Source organism: Ptychodera flava, chromosome 13, assembly GCF_041260155.1.
Source record: "Ptychodera flava strain L36383 chromosome 13, AS_Pfla_20210202, whole genome shotgun sequence".
NCBI classification, from domain to species: Eukaryota; Metazoa; Hemichordata; class Enteropneusta; family Ptychoderidae; genus Ptychodera; species Ptychodera flava.
This window is the reverse complement of record NC_091940.1, coordinates 35720288-35741754: the sequence shown is the minus strand read 5'-3', so window position 1 is coordinate 35741754 and position 21467 is coordinate 35720288. Positions and strand designations below refer to the sequence as shown.

The window sequence follows — 21467 nt, the reverse complement described above, 5'->3', positions numbered from 1 at the left end:
ATCAACTATGCCTATGTTGGGGACTGGGGAAACATCAAAACGGTGGGAACAGTAGGACCGTAAATCGCAGCAAGGCATCGGAGTGTTGTCTACTGTTGTAAAATTTGATCGGTCATGCGATGCTATCTACGACAAAACAAGTGTATTTACATTTCCCGGGGGTTAACTCAATAAATATTTCGTAAGGCTCAACCCCTTCTAAACTGAACTCTTTGATTTTCTAAACCTGTTCTAAAGGCTAGAGAAGCTTCTTTTATGGAAATCTTGCTACCAACGTAAACAATTATGTGATCTGCATGTAATCCAGATAGAATTGACATACCTACTTACGTCAAAGTAGCTCCATATCCGCATAAGCTTATAACTGTTCTTTGGGAGTGACCCCCCTGGTTTTATTGCCACCATGAAATATCACTTTTCATGTTGTGAATTTCGTAGAGTGTCGCATTCTACTTTCGATGAATTTTCATTTAAATTGCCATTATAGTATTTTATGCCTATTCGTATCTCAACACTGTCTCATTTGAAATACCGACTACGTGCAAATGCCTTGCTCATTATGCCCAGTTGTATGTAAATAAGTGGGTTCATCTTCGGGTCACCTAAGGCCGAATATATTTACGTGTGGCTGGACATATCAGAGGACCGGATTCGCTGCAACGGTGTCCCGGCACAAACGTCTGACACATGTGTGCGTCTGTCGTCTCCCGTTGAAAATTTCCGATAAAAGCTCGAAAGACCGAATCATGTAAGTAGCCTTGTCATGTAAATCCCTACTGCGGTAGCTGTGAAAGGCAAAATAATAATTACACGATTTCGCGAGCGTACGTTTCTAAGTTGGCAGCATTGCAATGGAGGACGTTCGTACAACATGTCCTAGTCCTGCTGACAAGGCAAATGGCAACGGTTCCTTTTCCGCTGACATGATGGCAGGCTCGACGAGTAGTGGTGAGAGTATGCCGTTGTCTAAAGACTGGTGTGAGGTGAAAGTGCAGCGTAAAACTCGTCTTCCGAACGGTTTGGTAGTTGACACCACAAGCAGTACAGAGCTAGAGCTTCAGTTGGGTAACAGCCTATCAAGGGACGACGTCGACGACGAAGTAGACAGACCAATACTCCGCAAACGCTCTCCGTCGGGTAGCTGTCTCAAAAGTCCCGGGAAAACACCACCAGGGAGCCCTGTTGAAAAGAAAAGTGTCCGATTTGCGGATGATCTGGGAAGGCAACTTGTCCAAAGTGTACAACTGGTAAAAGCGGACTCTGGCTCGGATATTCATGTGCCCGACTATGTTTATGAAACTTTAGGAATATATCCGCACGATACAGTGCCTGCGACGAGCACCTTTCTCAAACCTCTCTTCCTGCAGCCTTGCTCCGACTATATGACTTTCCAAAGCAGACTTCGTGCCAACAACATGACATTGGAAAACGCCGCGGCCTCGGACCTTACAATTTTCGGCACGGTGAAAGTTTGCAACATTGCGTATCAGAAAAGCGTCAAGATACGATACACACTGAACGAGTGGAAATCACATGTAGACAAGCAGGCAACCTATGTGACTGATTCGTGTGACGGGCCCACTGACAGGTTTTCTTTCGCCATAACTGCGCCGACAGACATGGAGATCGGCAGCCGCGTGGAATTTGCGGTTTGTTATTCGGTTAAAGGTAAAGAGTTCTGGGACAATAATGACGGTGACAATTACAAATTTGAATGCCAACCGAAAGACGACTGACATTGGAGCCCGGCATGTTGCGTCATCTAGAAAGTACAAGTACATGGAGTCAAGGACGAATTCCGAGGCAAGCGACATTAAATACCAGCATATTAGCGTTGTATCCACTGCATTCAATATTTTTGGCCGCGGTATTATTCGCTTTGTAAGTCAGAAAGCAATTTTTGCCAAATTGCCAATAATCACTTCATATCATAGTGACCAGGCCCTGTAAAGTGTACACAGTATTATTGTTTAGTTTTTTATATTAATGGATTTAATTCTTTGACCAGTGTAAAATTTTGTAACTATGGCAACACTAATAGAGGGGCGACCGTGTCTTGACTCAAAATATTCCACATCTAATGTACGTAAACTATTGTGACACCGATTCCTGCACTTTAATCCATCTATCAGATCACTGTAGGAAAGATGTACGACACACAGCTGTTCCTGTGGCAGAGATATAAGTTACGCTACATGTAACATCCGTCACAGGATATCCCGTCAGCTCTTCTTACAGTTGTGCAACTTGCCAAAATAAATTAATCAAAAATGATCCCACATTGTGAAGTGTAAATAAACAGGCTTTGTTGAGGGGCTTTAAATTGTATCGGTGGCTGATTCTAATGATAAGGAAATTCTGACCCAATTTCATAGTTACTAGGTCTTCAGGTCATTGTGCTGGGGTAGCCCTAACTATATCAAAACTATTGGATTTGTGAGTACCCTATTCTTAAGAGGGTCATCACCAAGACAACCAAAGTTGGCAGACCCAGACAACTTGTAAATGTCAACAGTTTAATGAGGCAAGGATATCTTTCAGCCTCTTTTTGTCAACTTTCTGTTTTGTATTGGAAAAGTTAAGTTATATTCGCAAACATACTAGTCAACCAAACACATTATTAGCACCTCTCAAAGATGTATTGGCACTTATATAAGATAATTTGTGGAATCTGTCAGAAATACTATGCTACTGAGCTGAAGGCTGCATGAACAAATCATAAGTGCTGTTACATTTGACATTTACCAGGTATACACTATACATTTGTATCATCAAGGCAAAGTTTACGTTTGTAAAATTAGTCTTGAATGATATCCATGTATGTCTATGGTCAATACAAGTGTTAAAGAAGGCACTGCACACAAAAACAAGTCCATTACGTAATAGATCTTTGTTAGTATGTAACAGCACTTACATCACTGCCTTTCATACACTTTGTTTATGTTCTGTCTGAAAGTAGCGTTAAATATGTGTTCATTAATACCATTGTTTAGATGCATTTTGAAAGTTTAAATAACGGTATCCTGAAATGTTTACAATTAACGTAAGTTTTGTCTCTGCATCTTTAAGATACAAGCCTCAAAACTGACATTTTTGCCGAAGTTTTCAATCAAGAAGAAGTACAGTCTCACTTTGCAATCAAAAGGTGCTAGAGAAACCAATTACTAAAAATTTACCAAGATTGGAAATTCAAAATGGCCACCATGCCCATGTTAATTCTGAGAGCAAAAATTCAATTTTCCAAAATGTTCACAAAAACAAGACAGTGAATGCTTCATTTGCTCAAGAAACTTCAAAATCAGTCCAACACAAGTAGCACATCAGTCTGTTGAATAGCTGTCCCCCAAGGCATATTCTACCTTTTATAGAATAAGGCTAGATTGTCTTCCGCTCAAGAAATGGAGGTTGAGTAGGGTGCATATCTGAGTGACAAGACCAGTAGTTTGTGGTGTAACAGTAGCAATGTCTAGTGTATCTTGATAGAAACCTGCATATTATATGTCAGTCCTAAATACCGTCTGGTCAGTGTATGATATCATGCAAGGTGCTAACGATGTGTTCTATTCAGTAGGATACTATGACATATCATAGCTTCTAGAAATTTCATGTTGTCTGACTAAAGAGCAAAATATACAAAATATATCTCAAATAAGTAGAAGAATATCATACCATATTATTATTAATAAATACATTCTTGGTGGCAAAGTGTTGCCCATACTTCAAGAAGATGGAGTTTGGGTGACAAAATGATTTTATTGTATGCATGAACCGATGGTTAAACCATCTCACAGCTGATCTCAATATTTTTAATTTTAGTTATGGTTAGATCCATAAAGAGACAGCAGACTTGGGATGGTTAGATAATAGTATGGTGGTTTTGAGAGTTAAATTATTTAAATAATGTTATAAAATTATCATTTACAAATTTGTAGTAGAGGTTACAATTGCATATTTTTGTTCACAAATAATTTGGGGTTTGTTTACAAAACATTTTATCTTTAATCTCACAAATACTAGTACCTATCAGTATATCAGCAGTACACATTTGATTTCATGTAACTATTTGAAGTAATAGTTACATGTTTAAAAATGCTCACCCCCAGTTCCATATTTCACAGGTCCACAATGACCATTAATAACAAAAGATTAGGGCCAAACCACGGCAGTCAAAGGGTAAAGCAAATTACATACTGTGTCCAAGAAAAGGACACTCTTCAGAACATTGTCTTGTCAAAACATTGACTGAAAAGTTTAGTAGATTTATCTTTGTAATATCTGGAGAAAATTAATGGTTTTATAGATTTCTAGAGCCTTTTGATGATTTAAAGCATCATTTTCTGTGAATCAAACTAAAAATATTTATGGGAAACTTTACAATCATCATTCATATGTATTTTTAGTACTTAGAGTACTTTTAATATTGTAGGACGTAAATTAGATATTTCAAGAGAATTGCTGATACCAAAGATCTTCAACCAAATAAATGATCATTTTATTCCTTGTTATACATTTTCTCCCAAAAGATCTGATTGCTTTTTTACGTTAGTAATACTTTCAGAAGACAATGCAAAAATGTTCTGTAATTCAGATTTTGAAAATATCTTTAGAAAACTGTTACATAAGGGGAATAACAAGTATTTCTAGATCTTGTATTAGATAAAACTATTTTGAAATTATTGATAATTTTTGCATTTGAACAACAAAATCTAATATTGGAGACAATCTCAGTTTTGTTTTCCAGTTTACGCCAATTAACCCAATCCATATTTTCCTATTGAAGATTACTCTGCCTGCTACCAACAGCAAATTTTATTGATATTTGCACACCCGAGATACAGCATTGATTTGCAGCAACTATCACTTTCAAGTCCAGACTGAAAACATATTTAATGATAACATTGGAAATCTCTGGTTTGAGCCACTGCACTTTTCTGTTCCTACAACCTGTGCTTTTTACTCCATATAAGTAAATTCACAAATTCTAAACAAAAACAGATCCTTTTTAATTTTGTAGAAAACAATGCTAGGACAAACTCAAATTTCAACTCCATTTTACTACATCAGTATTATAGCGTGTATTCTTGTCACGTATCTCTTTTGTTATGCTTGGCCAAAATGCCCAGGGCACTTCTGTGTAAAGTATATAGAAACACTAGTATATTCTGTATCTCAGCAGTGACTTTGTCCAGAATCTCTGTATAGTTTCGGTGTTGTATCGAAACCGCAGATATATTCTAGACTAACAGTGACTGTCAGTTTGTATCCTATTAATAGAGAGTTTGAAGTTCTGAGCACGACATAAAATAGTGTTTGACGGAGAATCCATGTGTGTAACTCCTAGTTTCATATAGTAAGAAACAATCACTGAGAAAAATAGTTTGGCCGCTGACTCCACATTAAACTTTAAATTGCGAACTCTTGGTTCCTCTTTGAAACAGCTGTGTTTTACAATTCATAACCTTTGAACCAGCAACCTGTCTTCCTTGAGAATGCAACTCTGATTTGTGTATATATACATATTACATGTATTTCAAATAGTCTACATATAGTGTATATAGTACATCTTTCAAGTTTCTTTTGTATTTTACTTACAAAACATGGTGGCAATTATACAATGTTAATTTTGACAGCATGCCAAAATCCTATTTCTCTGTAGGAAAAAAGTTATTAAACTCAAGACGGTGTGTACATTTCACATCTGATATGGAATTCTTAACTCATATCACTAATATGATTAAGAGATTATTATAAACCATATCATCTTCGTCAAAGTCACAATCGCTAGCCATAATGGTACACATACTTCTCTATTACATTGTAGTTATATAAACAACAGTTTTGAAGCAGTAATTGCTGTTTTAAGTACATGAATAACACATACATTGTCCAGTACCCAGTTTGTTGCTTGCAAGTGTACATGTTAATACAGCATACACAAAACTATCATGCTCAGAAAATTTCAGCAGCAAAATGATCTTTGATTTTGAAATTTCATTTATATTGTAACATTTTTAGCTTCTATAGACTGTAGTCTATAGAAGCTATTGGGATGGGTATCCGGCGTCAGTCTGTATGTATGTATGTATGTATGTATGTATGTATGTATGTATGTATGTCTGTTTGTGAGGCTTCCGTCACTCAAATATCTTGAGAACCGCAGTACTTACTGATTTGATATTTGTTGTGTAGATGAAAAATATGATTTTGAGAAACTATTTTTTTTTAATTTTTTGATATTGCTGAAAATATGCAAATTAGTACCAAAAAAGACGTTTTTGGTAAAAAACCTTCTTCTTCATAATTACTGGTCAGATAGCTTTTTTATTTGGTATAGAGGTCCCTAGGGATAACCCAACTTAGATTTGTTCAAATTGTGATGAAATATGCAAATCTGTATTTTTAAGGAATTTTTTGTCATTTTTGGTCAAAACTTTATTTCATCAAAACTGCTTGTCTGACAGCTTTGATATTTAGTATACAGGTTTCTACAGATTGACTGAATATGATATATTGAATATATGACGAAATCTGCAATTTTGTATTTTTGGTGCAATTTTTGCCATTTTGGTCAAAAAATGAGTTTCTCAAAAACTACTTGTCTGATGCCTTTGATATTAGGTACACAGGTTCCTAGGGCTTGTCTTAGTGTGATATATTGAAATTTGATGAAATCTTCAATTTTTGTATTTTTGGGTCAAATTTTGCCATTTTTGGTCAACAAATTTGTTTCTCAAAAGTTACTCATCTGATAGCTTTGATATTCCTATAGATTTGATATCCCTAGGATGACCTTAGTGAGATAATTTCATACAGTCAGGAAATACTTAATTTTGTATCCATGTCTATAGTAGCTTCAGGGATTTTGGCCCTATGTTTTGTTTCTTGCCAGTGTACGCATTAATACAGTGTACACAAAACTCTTATAATGCAAAGAAAATTTCTGCAGCAAAATGTTATTTGATTTGAAACTTTGTTTAATTTATGTTGAAAGATTCTGTAAATATGTATCTTTTAAAAGCTAACGATGGAAACAGCATTATCATGGTAATTATCATAGTTTGTAAATACTGTTTGATATATTTTGCTCTTTTTGTTCAAAATAAATGGATTGTTTTACATGACTAATGTTTATAGTTTGAGGAGATACACAGATATACCAGAATAATCTAAACCCATTCTTTAGCATTTTCTCTCTTTGAAGGAAGTGTGTACGAACACGGAGAAGTAGAGAGTATATTTTTTGATAATGTTACTTACTGCGCATTTTTAGCAGAACTCCGTGAATGGAAGGAAAAATAAAATGGAGGATTCATTATTTATGAATGAGACAAAGTTTATGATATAGATTTAATAATTTTCAATACAAATTACATTGTATTTATTTTTGCTAAGGAAAACGCCTGAATAGAAAGTGTTTAGAAAGTGTTTGTGTGTGGAAATACTATTTTCCTGGGCACAGGCGTTGAATGGATCTGTCCCAACTGGGATCAAATGTTATCAGGACAATGTAACAGATTGGAGGCATTTGTGAAGTTTTGTTGAAGTGTTGTGTGTGTACTTCTTAGCAAAGAGATAACTTTGTACATAAAGAGCTGACAATTTAAACACTATCAGCTGCAAAGCTTTCAGATAGCTCAGCCATGATATATGATTGCGTCAGTGTTTATACAGCAAGTATGAGTACCTAGACGCCAGGACTTGACATCGGGTTCAGGCATTGGTTCTTAAATGTTTAGTCAGCTGCTAGTAGCAACATCTGTACCATGATAAATTGACTTTTATTATTCGACCACAAAAGAATTTGTACGGCTAAACTGACTCAAAAGTAGATGAATAGCCAGTATTTTTGTTGAGGACAGATAGCTGCTAAATGGTAGCTGGGGTTCCCGAGTCGATGTGATGGGGTTCTCTCGTGTATGGCAAGGCAATCAGATACGTCACGTGGGGTCCCAAACTGTTTTCCCATATTCCATACCCTGATTATCAAATACTCTAATTAGTATAAAGTGTTCTGTGTAACTATGGTAATTTAAGCAAACACATGTGTAAGGGGGAATGCATCAGGGAACCTATAGACTACATCATAGCAGCTACTCTCCATGCATTTTTAGGGTCATTTTTCATCAACTTTTCAAGAAAGTTTGCAATGAAGACTTTTGAACAAATACAAGTTACTCTTGTTTTCACATGAGATGGTAGTTTTCTGATAATTTTCTCCAACTACCGCCAACTAAAGCCATGAAAATGATGCTCAAGTACTTGACAATGTATTTATGTTTTGTATGTTAGAGCATAACTGTAGCGATTTGTCATGTTGGTGCATGCTCTGTATCTAAAAACACCATGTTTCCAATTTATTGAATTTACATTGATATCATTGGACTGTTGTTTTCCAGCTTTAACCAATTGTTTGAAAACAATTTAATTACAACATGATATACTGTCTCAAAAACCTGTTAAAGTGTCCAAGCTTAAAGCACACCCCTGCAAGCATGATTTACTGTATTGAACATATCACTGAATTATATATAGATCAACATTTCACAATGAGATCACTGCACACTTGTAAACTGGGTGCACAGATCAAAAGTCATGCAGTAAAATGTGACAGAGGAAATACAAATGCAAACTGACTGAAACAGAAACAGTGCAGACACTTGAAAACAAAAATTCTAATGTTGTATGTGGGGCAAATATTCTGCCCACTATTTACTTGAATACTGAGTTACCAAGTATGAACACATCTGGTTTCATATCAAAATGAAAGGAATGGCATCTTTCAAATGTACAACACGACAGTGTTCAAAGCCAGTCACAGTACTGACTTTGAGATTTTAAGGTTGTCAAACAAGCAAGGATCATGAGTGGCACAGCTGGAAAGATAATCATCACTTCTTAAGAAGTTAGAAAAGTACACATCAATAATTATGTGTCTTTATTTTTTCAAATATGGCCAAAGTTTGATAGAAATCTCATGAATACAAGAGATTTTGATAAAATTGTCCAGTATTACACCTTTATATTTTAAAGAGTTGACATCCATTTTAAAACGGCACTATTTCAAAATTTTCAAATGCATGACCGCTGTGGATTAATCCTATGTCATTATATTATGAATAAATGATAAATAAAATTGATGGATGTATATCCATTTAAGTAGAAGGCTTGATCTGATGAAGTTCATTGCTCTTCCATTGTTCATTTTGCACACAGCTACAGCTATGAATATCTTGGAGAGCTAGGTTGAGCAGATCAAGAGATCTTATGACCATGATGACATTGTGTCTTTTTTGGTGGGCTAGATTTCAGGAGCACTGTGGCTATGGCTATGTGCTCGCTGACAAGTCCAAATCTTGTTTCTGATACAGACCTATTTGATGAACATTGACTGTCAAAAAACCACAATTAATGTATGTTTATTGCATGTGAAAACATGAGATAAAAAACACAGAATATTAAAAACTTTGTTGACACTTTCCATGATAACTTACTCTGATTTCACTAGTGTCTCTTTCTACCTGCCAACTTGGAATGCCAACACACGTCTGATCTCTTGGAGTTGATAGGCTAAACTGCTACATCAGCATGGACAATCCAAAGTAAAGACTGTTAAAAGCAACTTTTGTGCAATTTGTCTCTAATTTTGTTGCAAAAATTTGATGCAAGTGCTTGCCCATGCCTCGGGCACTCCGAACTATTGGAAAATTCGGTGCACTGTGAGATGATGGGGTGTGGACAATAATTGCACATCTCACAGCATACTGTATGGAGAAAAGTAAGAAAAACTTTTTGTTTTTATGGAACAAAAATGATGAAAAATGCCATTAAAAGTTACAGCTATTGACAAACCAGGCAGGAGGGACTTTAATCCATATTTACAATTCATGTATTATGGTAGTCCATGTTGGCAGTTAAAGTATTCACATTAAGGAGATAATATATGTTCTATTTCAAATTTGGCAGGTGAAGACATGAACAGAGACTAAAAACTAGAAATATCAGTATAATGGTTGTCTAAATATGTATTCACAAAATGTATTGATAGGTATTACCAGACAATAGCTGTAATAAATATTCACATTCTTTTTGCATGCTCTATCAGATAATACAGTCATTTCTGAAAAGAACGCCATATTTTATGTTTTGTAAACTGTGTAAACTGTATAAGCCTGTTGTATTGGCTTGTAGATAATTACATAAAGTTGGAGACACACGGTAATTTTTCTAGCTGGTTCTTTTGTCAGAATTTGCATTCTTTGCTGTTGTAATTTTTTAATACATTGGAAACTCAGCATGCAGCTTGTCTTGTAAAAATGATTTTTTGCTGAAACACATATACTGACAAGTGAATTATACTTTATACATTTTCAATTGTACTGATGACATCTATGTACTCATTGTATGCTAATGAATCATATACAGTATTCACACGTCATCATGCTCCTACAACTAGACTGACGATTAAGTTCCTGAATGTAACAAAAACATTGAACCAAACGTTCAACACAGCAACTGTACATGTAGCCGCTGTCCCTTTTCAAGAAATTGATAGGGTACGTTTCACTTCTAAACACTGGTACTCCAACACTCAGATGGTCAGATTGCCTCCTTAAAAAAAGCAGAAGTCATCAATCACCAGGTGGGAGTGGACCTTTGTATGTCTGTTGCCATGACAAAAAAAGGCTGAGGTCATACCCTTGTATGAAGCAAGCAGCTGCAATTTTACAAAATGTGAAGCAGGCCATTCTTTCATAAAATGTCCAGGATAACACTTATGTCTTTGCATTGTCAGCATGTGTATGCTACTCACGTATTCACAAAAAACTAGACTGTCTAAAGGAGTTATTGCCTGTAGGGATAATAGTATTTTTTTAGTAGTTACTTTCAAGTATTTTTCAGCTGTATTTGTTGGTATTTACAATTTTTGTGATTATATTTACATAATATGGAATAAAATAGCTTACATGACATAAACAGATACATGAGATCTTTGTTTACCTGCTGACTGGTGAGAGCTGATGTTTGCTGGTTCTGCTAGAATTGCTAGAATTGAACAGGGATGTATAGCAACCTCCGTTGAGAAATACAAACTACATTCAAACAATGCTCTGGGAATTTACAGACCAACTCCAGAATTGGCAGGCTTTTGTTTCAAAACAGTTATCTCTGGTTTAATTTCACTTATAATAGATAGCAAACCATACTAAGACTTACTTCATGCCAGAGATCCCCAAGATTGAAGTAGTGAAGTCTGAGATGCTCCTAAAATGACACAAGAATCTTTACAAATACAAAACTCTTAGGTTTTTTTCACAACATGAATGAATCTAAATAGGATCATCCTTTGAGATCTATAAGCCATTTTAAGTCATGTTGACCACTGGTTATGAGCGAGATCCAGTAAAGCCAATATACAACATGAAAACAGATGGTGAATGATGAATACAAAATAAAACATGTCAGCCTGCCACTTTTAGTAAAGCTGTTTTAGCACCAGAGTTAAAAGAATAACACTATGGGTTATCAGAATTCGTTACCATCTCATTTGAAAGAAGATTCAAGGTAAAATTATTCCTTAGCTTGATCAAATCATTTAGCTTTCAACAATCTATACTGGTTGGTAACCTCTACAGCACTTTTTGATATCTAAGCAAACTTCAAACTTAAAGTCAAAGCCCTTCACCTATATTAAAAGACACTTACACCTAATTCCATCCACTGCTGCAAATGATCCCATGCAAATACCACGTACAACTTTTAACAGCTTTATTGCATTTATCAATGTTATTCACAGAGGGGTGGGGTGGGAGTGTGAGACAACGGGAAATTGATCAATAATTGTATCCGGGGACAGGGCACTTTGATTGCCACTATATGCTTCATGTCTAGAATTTTGACTGATACGTCCTAAACTATCTACACGTAACCTCTATTTTCGCCACTCCTGGGTATTTAACATACTTTTGTAGCCTGTAAGTGGGAATTTGACTGGAAAAAAATGTCAGATTTCCCTGTTAGGCCCAAACTCTCCCCACCACTCCTAAGTAGAAAACATTGATTACCGGTAGTGCATAACCCTTTCACTGCCATTATTATCGATAATGCTTGTGGACCTATTTACAGGGAATCAGATGTGAACAGCTTAATATGCATTGCTACGTAAAAAGTCATGCACCAAAGATGTTTTAAATGAAGCTTTCAATATTGAGGCTGACTGAGCAAGTCAGGAATTATACACAAAAAAAGGGGTTTACAGAAATTACAGTTCTTAGAGTGAAATTCATGGATGGTATAAGTCACAAAGTGAGTGTAGACATTCACAACTGAGTCAGTGGGTCATGTAAGGTTCACCAGTTCACTGACTTAGTTGCTCACTATTACAGTCACATGACGTCTGTCATATGCTACATCATGACAAGTGTGCCAGGGTGAACAAAAGGTGAGCAGTCTTGATGACTGTGATCTCCTATACCCGGTACATGCTGCCTAATAACCAGAATGGATGGCCACACGGAATGGATGCTGTCAAATGAAGTAAAAAGACAGGAAAACATGGGGGGGGGGGAGGGGAGGCTTTACAAGGGACTTGACATTTTTTTCCACGCCATGTCAATTTCTCCAACTAAAAATAATGAAAAAATAGGTCAAATACCAAGGCTAGGAAGAAAAGAGGCTACATGTAGACAATTTGGGACTTGATACTAGTGTCTGCCAAAATTCTACACATGGTGCATATTGTGGTGATCAAATTCCCGTCCCATGATATGATTTTTTGTGATTTGTAGTGTTCCACTTTACTTGAAAATCCTCACCAAAACTGAACAGTATTCTTCAAAAGAAAAAAAAACAGAGCTGTTTTGGTCTATAGTACACCCCTGATGATTTTTATTCATTTTCAGATAAAGAAATTAATAATAACAGAAGCCTATCATCATAAAGACAACAACTCTCTATAAACATCTACTGATCTCTAAACCTGTATTGTACTCCAGTTGTGTTTGCGCCATCTTAAAGGGAAAACTGCTTCAAACTTTTGATGTTCTTGATACTTTTTAACCCTTTCACCACCATGGTTTGTCCCAAATCCATTGTTTTCTATGGTAAAGTTGGACCTGTATTCAGGGAACTGGGGGTGTAAGGGTTGGGTAAATCAAAAGTAAATCAACAACATTCTGTGGTGTATTCATTGAAGAATGCCAACAGGCCAATTAAGTCTCCAGGTTACTGTTGGAGCATATATAGTCACTCCAAATTTACATTCAAGACGATGAAAAGTTGATATGCTTCCTCAATAAGCATGATCTTCATACACAGTGTTACACAATATCCTGTACCATCAGCAAGTAAACAATTATATCAGGTCACAGAGTATATCTAAATTATTGAAAAGTTACTACTTGTATTTCCTGGTCAGCCCAGATATTTAATACTTGATAAATAAATAAATCCATGATTATCAAAGGGCCAGAAGCTGCAAGTTTTTGATAATTTTTTCTTTATTTGTAATCAAATAATCAAAATTCTGCCTGACGAGTGCTAATTGCCTGTCAAAAGGACACATACAAATGTTTTTAGGGCACTGTACTGACTGCTTGTATGATAAAAAGTAGTAATTTTCACAGTCAGCTACAATATTGGGAATTTGCATAAAGATCACATCAAAAAACCTCAAAGAATTCCCTGTCCTGACTTCCAGTCTAAAGCATATCTTTCACAACAGACAAAATACTTCCTCTGTTTGATATGTTTTGAGCCAAAATACTTTGCAATGACCCACAATGCCCTACACCCAATGTACTTCACACTGCAGCTGCACCCAACATTCTTTGCTAGATACATCAAGACTGAAAATACCCAGACTGCCTGATAGAATTTAAAATACTTAAGTGTGTTTTGCAAAGTTTTTCCTTCAGAGTTTGGAGAATACAAAGGTCTTCTTTAACTCTTTTGCCCATAGCAAAATCCAAATAGAGAAGCCCAAAATTAGAATGGCCATTTGGAAAGAATTCCAAAGGTCAGATATGGCAAATGGAACGCCGATGGACATAATGCATCTACTAAATGATTTTCAGTGAGCATAATTTATTTTATTGTAAATTTTATGGGTTATCCACGCCATTTTATTACTGTGCATGAAAAGTTCAATCCATAGCTTCTCACACAGAACCAACTAATTTGTTATACAAGGAACAAAGAAAGGAACTTGGTTTCCATGGATGAATTCTAGAATTTTGATAGATTTCTTCATCTGACTTTCAAGTGCACTGCAGGAAGCCCTATCAATAAAAATAGCCCACAACAGCAGTCTGAACATTTCATATGAAAGACTTTTGATGGCCATTTCACTGAGCTCTGAGTTCAAAGGTCAGCTGCAGTTTCTGCTTGAGCCACCGAACAAAGGAATCCTGCCAGCTCTTCCACATTTTAACTTGTGATTTACAACTTGAAAATATGTATTTACATTGTCTTTTATGTGGCCTACATCCAGTGACCCTAATGAAGAAGGTAATCCTTATGAAAAAACTTCATAAAATACCTCATCCAAGCTACACATAAGTTTGCACCAAACATTGCTGTTATGTCGGTAAATTATTTGCTGGGATACATGATCTGATTCAGGCCTAATATTTGCAACATTTTTTGGCATTTTTGACTCCTTGAAACTTTTGTAAAAAAAAGCTTAGACCAAACACACCAGTGACAAAGCCTTTTCCATTTCATAAACTCCACTGGGATGAGTGGGTGTGACAGGTTGAAAGGAATCTTTTTAACAAATCCTGGTACCAGAACTTTCATGCATTGAGGATTTGCCCATGATTTATTTCAATAATAGTCACATACAGAAATTTCCCCCGACTGAAAAGTACAAATTTTCTTATTATACATTCTGCATTGAAACATTCCAAAAAGAGTAAAACCACATCAGACTTAGACAAATCAATGCTATAAATAAACCAGCAGGTTCTACGATTCGACACAACAGAAATATAAATTCCATGGCACATGGTTTAGACATAAATATAAAAAAGAAGTCAGAAGCTATGTACAACAGAGAGAATTTGCCTGTTTTCACTTACTCTGCCTACCAGTATAAGTATTGCTCAAACTCACAATCATCACAGCTCTGAGCTATCAACATTCATGTTCCTTGATTTACATTGGATTTCCTTTGTGCTTGAGCGGTAAATTTCCAAATCACAGCATGCAAAAACCAGTGAAATAATGTCGCAATGATCTTGTCAGTTATACATGCAGATGAACATAATACAGTGACGTTGAGTCTTAGGGTCAAACTTATAATAGTAGGTGACTGACTTACTGAATACATTACTGCCATCAATCATTCTGTCATTTGGAAATATATTGATACAGATTTATATTAGAAGTATAATCACCACGGTATATTATCACATATCAGCACATAACAACTGCAAGCCCCAGCTTGAGTTATGCCTGGGGAGGTAAGATCATGAGGGTGTCTTTGATTGTAGAATAGCCTTTTTGAACTATGGTCCAGGTTGTCTTTCAGTGAAATAACTTAAATTATCAAGTTCAAAATCGAATTTCTGTCTATGAGACTGTCTGCAATTTGTCACAAAAAGTGTGAGATGGTGAAATATCAAATCACATCTATCTTCTTGATTTGGTGATAACCAGTCTTGATTGATCTACCGGTAATTTCGTACTTCAGTACTTACCTGGTAAAATGACACAAACTGCTTTTGCTAGGAATTGAAAACTTCTAAACTTCTGGTGACATTTTAACATGCAGAAATTATGTGGATGAATTGTATCCGTACATTCCTAATGAGTTATATACCTTATTCAAACCTACAGTACACTGCTATAAAATAAATATACACTTGGAATGTCAGATTTTGGACAGATAATACATACTAAGAATTCGCAAAATATTGGGAATTTTTGAAAAAAAAACCACACTGAAACTTTAACACATTACATGTATGTACATAGGTCAAACTACTGTAGTATAACACTGACCATAACACACATGTAATAAACACACAGTATACAATACAGGTTACTTGCATTCTGTTACAGTGTTACACAAATATAGACAAGATTGCCAGAATGTGTTCAATGCAAAGTAAGAATCACAATTTCTGGTTTCTATTGAAAGAAAGCAAATCTGCAAAGTCTGTAGCACAGGGGTGTCTATAGTATGATATGTTGTTTCATTGATCAGTCACCCTGCTACTACTACACTTTGGTCTAATCCCACTGCTAATTGGTGCTGATGGGTAGAACTATGCAACATGGAGATAGGGGTGAAAGGTTGTTCACCATGTGTCAAAACTTTGTTGTTGTGCTTGTTGCTGACGCAGACAAGCAGTGTGTACGGCATCATTCAGTGCCTGATCAGATTGCTGATGGTTCAATCCTTCAACCCTATCTTCTATAGATAAGTCAAGGTTAACAATTTAAGGTAGGTGTGCAACTCAAAATTAAAAGCCTTAACTTTTGCTCAAACTTTCCGTTAGGCAATTTTAAACCATTCTGAAAAAAAGGATAAAAATCAGGGGTCACCATGCAAGATTTGGTAATACAGAAACAAATAACCGAATATTTGTAAACACTTGAAATTTATAATGGCTATCAATCATCCCTGTCTAACTCTTTTTTTTTAAGGAGAACGATTAAATTTTAGATTTCACAAAAAAGAGCCGATGACAATTTTTGTTACTCCATAAGCTTTGCAATGAATCGCTGCAAGTGATAGACCAAAAAATTTTGGAAAAAGTTTGAGACTCCAAATATCTATCCGAAGGCCGTATTCTTCGCTAGAGGAGGTGGAAACAACAGAGTGCAGGGTGAGTAGCTTACAGTCACAATGTACATACAAACCTTCTTTTATTTTCAAGTGACTATGAGAGTCATTTGAAAATAAAAGGTTTGTAGATGAAATTTGAACATGGTTGTTGGCCACAAAAACAAAACATCTTGCTACACTATGGGCTGTGTTCAGCTGGCAAAATCACAGACATTACAGTAAAATTAAATATGCATATAGTCAGAGAAACTGATATTAAACATGGAACAAAAGGGAGCACAATAACGAAAAATTTGCAACTAAAAATGTAGGAAGTGGCAGCATTTGAACCACAACAAAGTTGATCATTTGAAAAAAAAGTTAAAGCTAGGGAAAGCTTAGAAACTTTCTAAGGTTTTTTGCCAACTGTACATAACTTCAATTAACCACAAGTAATAACTCCATGACTAAATAGTAAATAAAAAATACCGTCAATGACGCTGTACCTTCTCTAATGTGTGGCCAGGTCAGGTAATTGGTTGTTGGCATGAAGTTGTTGGTAAATAGTTGATGATGTAGGGGCATGAGGTGGGATATGGACCCAAAGAACCCAAAAGATGATTAAATACATCAATCAAAAAAATTCTAAACTACAGTATAAACTGCCTAAAGATAGTTCAATGTGGAAAAAAGTTAAATAATTCAGAAATAAGAATTAACAGTCCAAAATAGTAATGACGCACTTCCCTACTGACCTGAGTGCATGTGATATACACAACCTGGCATCTGTAAATTAAATGTATACCAAGTGATCATTTTAAGTCACTTTTAACTGTTTTTAATGGATTTTTCAAAGAGTCCTGAGGAAATGATGAAAAACGCTTATCTGGTCTTGTGTTTGTAAAACCTCATGGCTGATAATTGTCATAGTATTGAAAAAAATTGAAAGTGAAGAAATTACTGTTTTTAATAGGCATATTTTCCTTGAAATACATGACCGTGTAAAGAATATATGCTAAAAATGTTTAAAGAGTAAATTTCTTTTCAAATAAATAATTTAATCTGTGACCAAAGGATTTTTATTCTTTGAGTTTACAAATTCACACATTGCAATTTGTTCAATCATCTTGTGCAGTGCAAAATTTATAAAATGACTGAAAAACAAAAAAAATTGGCAGAATTACTGTCTTTGTGATGTAAAATTATGGGTTGACATCAGGATAATTGTTAATCTGTTCGAAGTACTACTATACTTTAATTGAAAAAAGAAAAGTTCATGCAGAAACGGTAACATATATTGTCAGCAATGTAGTGTTAATTTTGACTTTACATCAAAATATGCCTTTGCTGGATACCAAATATATAGGGCGAAATATTAAAATCAGCCATGTTCAGCAAAATCCACACAACAGCATTGATCCTTTTCTAATTTGATTTGATTTCCTTATGTCATCCTTGTATGACAGTCAGTACAATATGGAACTTGAACACAACACAGTGAATAAGTATGCTGTAAATGAAATGGTGTGGCTGCATCCACATGCAGCAATAGAAGTGCCTTTGTCTCTCACCCCTCATTTCCAACCTGTCCCATCCCTGAAAAAATAGTTTGGTCTTATATTTAAATGTTAATAATTTCTGTATTTGTTAAAATGTGCGCATCTCAAAAACTTTTGATCATAAACATTTTCATTGTTTTTTATAGCTGACCAGTCAGTTCACCTGTTTATTTTGAATATTTGCGCATTTTTCCTCAGTATTTGACATTTTCAGAATACCTTCAATCTGTCATTTTCTAAATGTTTAAATGCTCCTTTGTGTGGTCAAGCTTTCCACAAGCATCAAATGTGGTACTTCATATAGGAAGGTCTGCCTCAAGAGGGCGGGCATCATGAACAGTGTTTGTTAGTTATTTCCTCCACATAAACTTCTGATTGTACTGTAAACAATGAACATGGCCGACGTCCGATTTTCCTGTCTAAAACTTTCACTCATTTTCGTTCATATGACTCTGAAACTCAAGGAAACGATTGGGAAGAAAGAGTTATCTTGAAATATTGAGGTACTCGCCGATATTTTGCAAAATTAAATGAGAAAAAATGCAAGGAAAATGCCGACAGGCTTACACAATGACCGTTTTCAGACTCAGAGGCATATGATCATCTGCAGTTTATGCAACAGGCCCATATCACGTGAGGCCATGAGGGGATATCCACGCAACTCAGTACCAAATACTAGCGCACACAGAGTGAGCAAACACAAAGTGAGTACCCCTAACGTCAGCTCAGTAGTCTATTATAGATCATAGTCAACTAAGAAACCTTGGAGAAAGGCTTAACACTGTGGCTATGCCGCTAAGTCCCTTTTGATTTTTGTCACAGCTCAAAATCGTTCTCCTACACCTCAACCTGAGCCATAAACACCCCCACCAGTTTATGATATGACCCATCACAATAGCATGACGTCAACGGATCTTGACAGACGGAAGTCTTGACAGACGGAAGAAGTTGACACCAGCATACTGGTTTTCAACTCTAATACCTTCTCTGTCTATAAATAGACACGAGAAGGTAATAACCACAAGAAAATAAAAACACCTGATAACTTTCTTTTCTCAGACGTCATACAAAATATATCATCAATCTGCTCTTCAGTCGCGGAGTTGTTCTTTAAAGGTATCATATCTGAAGTTACATGCTGGTGAGCTCACACATGTACATGTATTTTAAAACAGATCTCATGGTACTTCAAACTTGAGATATTCTTTAAGTTTTGTCGGCAATGGTAGTCCATCAACACCTCTCTCTGATACAAGTTCCCTTATAACATCTCGACAGCATTCTTGAAGAGTTATTACTGTAAATGAGAAAAAAACACACAGCATGTTAAAGAAGAAAATGCTTTTTGCAAGAGAATTCCTTTTACTATAGATAATGAAAGAAAGAATGAGTAATTTCTTTTGCAGATAAATTTACTCTCATTGGCATCAAATGTCTTGATTTTATGCAGGAAAAGTCATGAGGCAGAAAGTGATTTCTGAATATCTATGACACATCAAAGAAAAGGCAAATATGGAAAATACACGATGAAAGACTGTTTTTGGGGAAACGTCGATTTTTGTCTCAACAAAACCAAATCACCTACTATGCTCTCGGTATTTTCATATTTTCCACTCTATTTTTATCCTTTCTTTTTTGATATTGAGGTGGAAGCAGAAAGCAAAGGTGGAAAATGGATAGTAAATCCTTTGATACCCTGGAACATTTTACCAGCCTGCCATGCAATGTAATTTCTTGAAGTAAACAATACACATACATAGAGACAAAATTTGCATATTGTGGTGCTTGATAAAAGTTGCTGGTTTTTGGTCACAACTGTAACTCAGCCTTTTATGGAGTTTGCAACAAACCCAATTCATTTTTGGATACTCTTTTACAATAGATTTACTCAAGGCCTAAAAATCAAGATGTCTTTTTTTAGTTTTGATAAAATAGAAACAACTCATCATCGACTGACAGAGTGTCAGAAATACCTACCAAGGTCAAGCTGTATAATCTTCACTTGTTTTGTTGTACCGTACACATCAACCATTGCATAGAATGGTTGGTCCAGGTCTGCTTGGTCCATGATGGCTCCACCTTGGTCATCCCCATTGATGATAAAATGCATTTCCACGGCGCCGTCAACAATTTCATACGTAATTCCAATTCTGCTACCAATGCAGGTTGCCAAAAGCTCACCCCCTTCTTTGTCCCTTCCAACAAGCTTATGCTTCGGCAAGTTCGCTCCCCCACATCTTACATAGTTACCAAAGCCCTCAATAAAAGGTTTAGGGGACGAGGCTGGTGAGGTCCCCTCTGCAGCATCTCTTCCTACGGATGGGACTCTATTGTGATACTTTGTAATTGCAAATATCCATGACTTTCCCATATTCGCTAGGTCTGGCATTGAATATTGGGGTATCCTCAATAAATTAGTGTTAAATAGCGGATCTCTGTTCTGGGTCATTTGAGATGGTTGGTGCTGCGTTAGACCGCAGCGCAGGTGTCCACTCCATCCTTTCTCGTGGTCCTCGATCTCAATGAGGAACACCTCCCCCTGTTTGAGCGGTTTTTCACTAAAAGTGATGGCGTTCGCAAAGCTGGCCATTCTCTTTGCAACAACTCCACCTTCTTGGAGTTCAATGTTAAGGCCATGGCTTTCGTGAAATCTTCTGATCGGCATACCGCGTTGAAGTGGTTTCATGACATTTTTACAAGACAGTACGTTATACCGAAAATTATGGAGTTGCACTCGATTGTGAAGTTGTACGTTGTTGTGAACACTGCAAAATCTCCCTGAACCGAACGAACGGTTACATTTCAACTAACGTACGCTAGTCAATAAGATATTTGTTATTTCGATGCCAATATTTGATTACCCCAAAAAGTCGTGTGTTTACCGGAAAACTACACTTGAAAATTTACGATACCTGAAGACTTGACGAACATTCACTGGATATCGCCATATTGGGACTGGCTAATTCTATGAAGGGGACTTTCACAATGTTGTGGGACGAGTACGCGATGGGCTCTTCTGGTTGAAATAGACAGAAAGATATTTCAATTTGTATAATAATTTTTTTGCGTTTCACATACGTGAAACATTTACTACACGAAAAGAACATAATTTGATGGTGAATGTCCCTGTTTCCACA

The 21467-nt window shown here is 36.0% G+C and overlaps 2 protein-coding genes across 2 annotated transcripts; one reads left to right on the top strand and one right to left on the bottom strand.

Annotated features, from left to right (window-relative positions):
* The first annotated feature begins 851 nt into the window (after nucleotides 1-851).
* LOC139148593 (glycogen-binding subunit 76A-like) lies at nucleotides 852-1736 on the top strand. Its single transcript, XM_070720078.1, has one exon. The coding sequence runs from the start codon at nucleotides 852-854 to the stop codon at nucleotides 1734-1736; it is 885 nt and encodes a 294-aa protein (XP_070576179.1).
* Nucleotides 1737-14790: 13054 nt separating this feature from the next.
* LOC139148298 (neuralized-like protein 2) lies at nucleotides 14791-21291 on the bottom strand. The gene is made up of 2 exons (XM_070719661.1): nucleotides 20308-21291; nucleotides 14791-19627 (listed from the first exon to the last, which is right to left on the bottom strand). Exons 1-2 carry the CDS (start codon nucleotides 21014-21016, stop codon nucleotides 19509-19511), a joined length of 828 nt encoding a protein of 275 aa, XP_070575762.1. The 5' UTR covers nucleotides 21017-21291; the 3' UTR covers nucleotides 14791-19508.
* Between the last annotated feature and the right edge of the window lie 176 nt (nucleotides 21292-21467).

What these genes read in the sequence shown, in the direction of transcription:
- LOC139148593 (XM_070720078.1), top strand. Translation starts at nt 852, where the DNA reads ATGGAGGACGTTCGTACAACATGTCCTAGTCCTGCTGACAAGGCAAAT.
- LOC139148298 (XM_070719661.1), bottom strand. Translation starts at nt 21,016, where the DNA reads ATGAAACCACTTCAACGCGGTATGCCGATCAGAAGATTTCACGAAAGC. An exon ending in GATTATACAGCTTGACCTTG is followed by an intron (nt 19,628 to 20,307) that starts GTAGGTATTTCT and finishes TCTCATTTACAG; the next exon opens with TAATAACTCTTCAAGAATGC.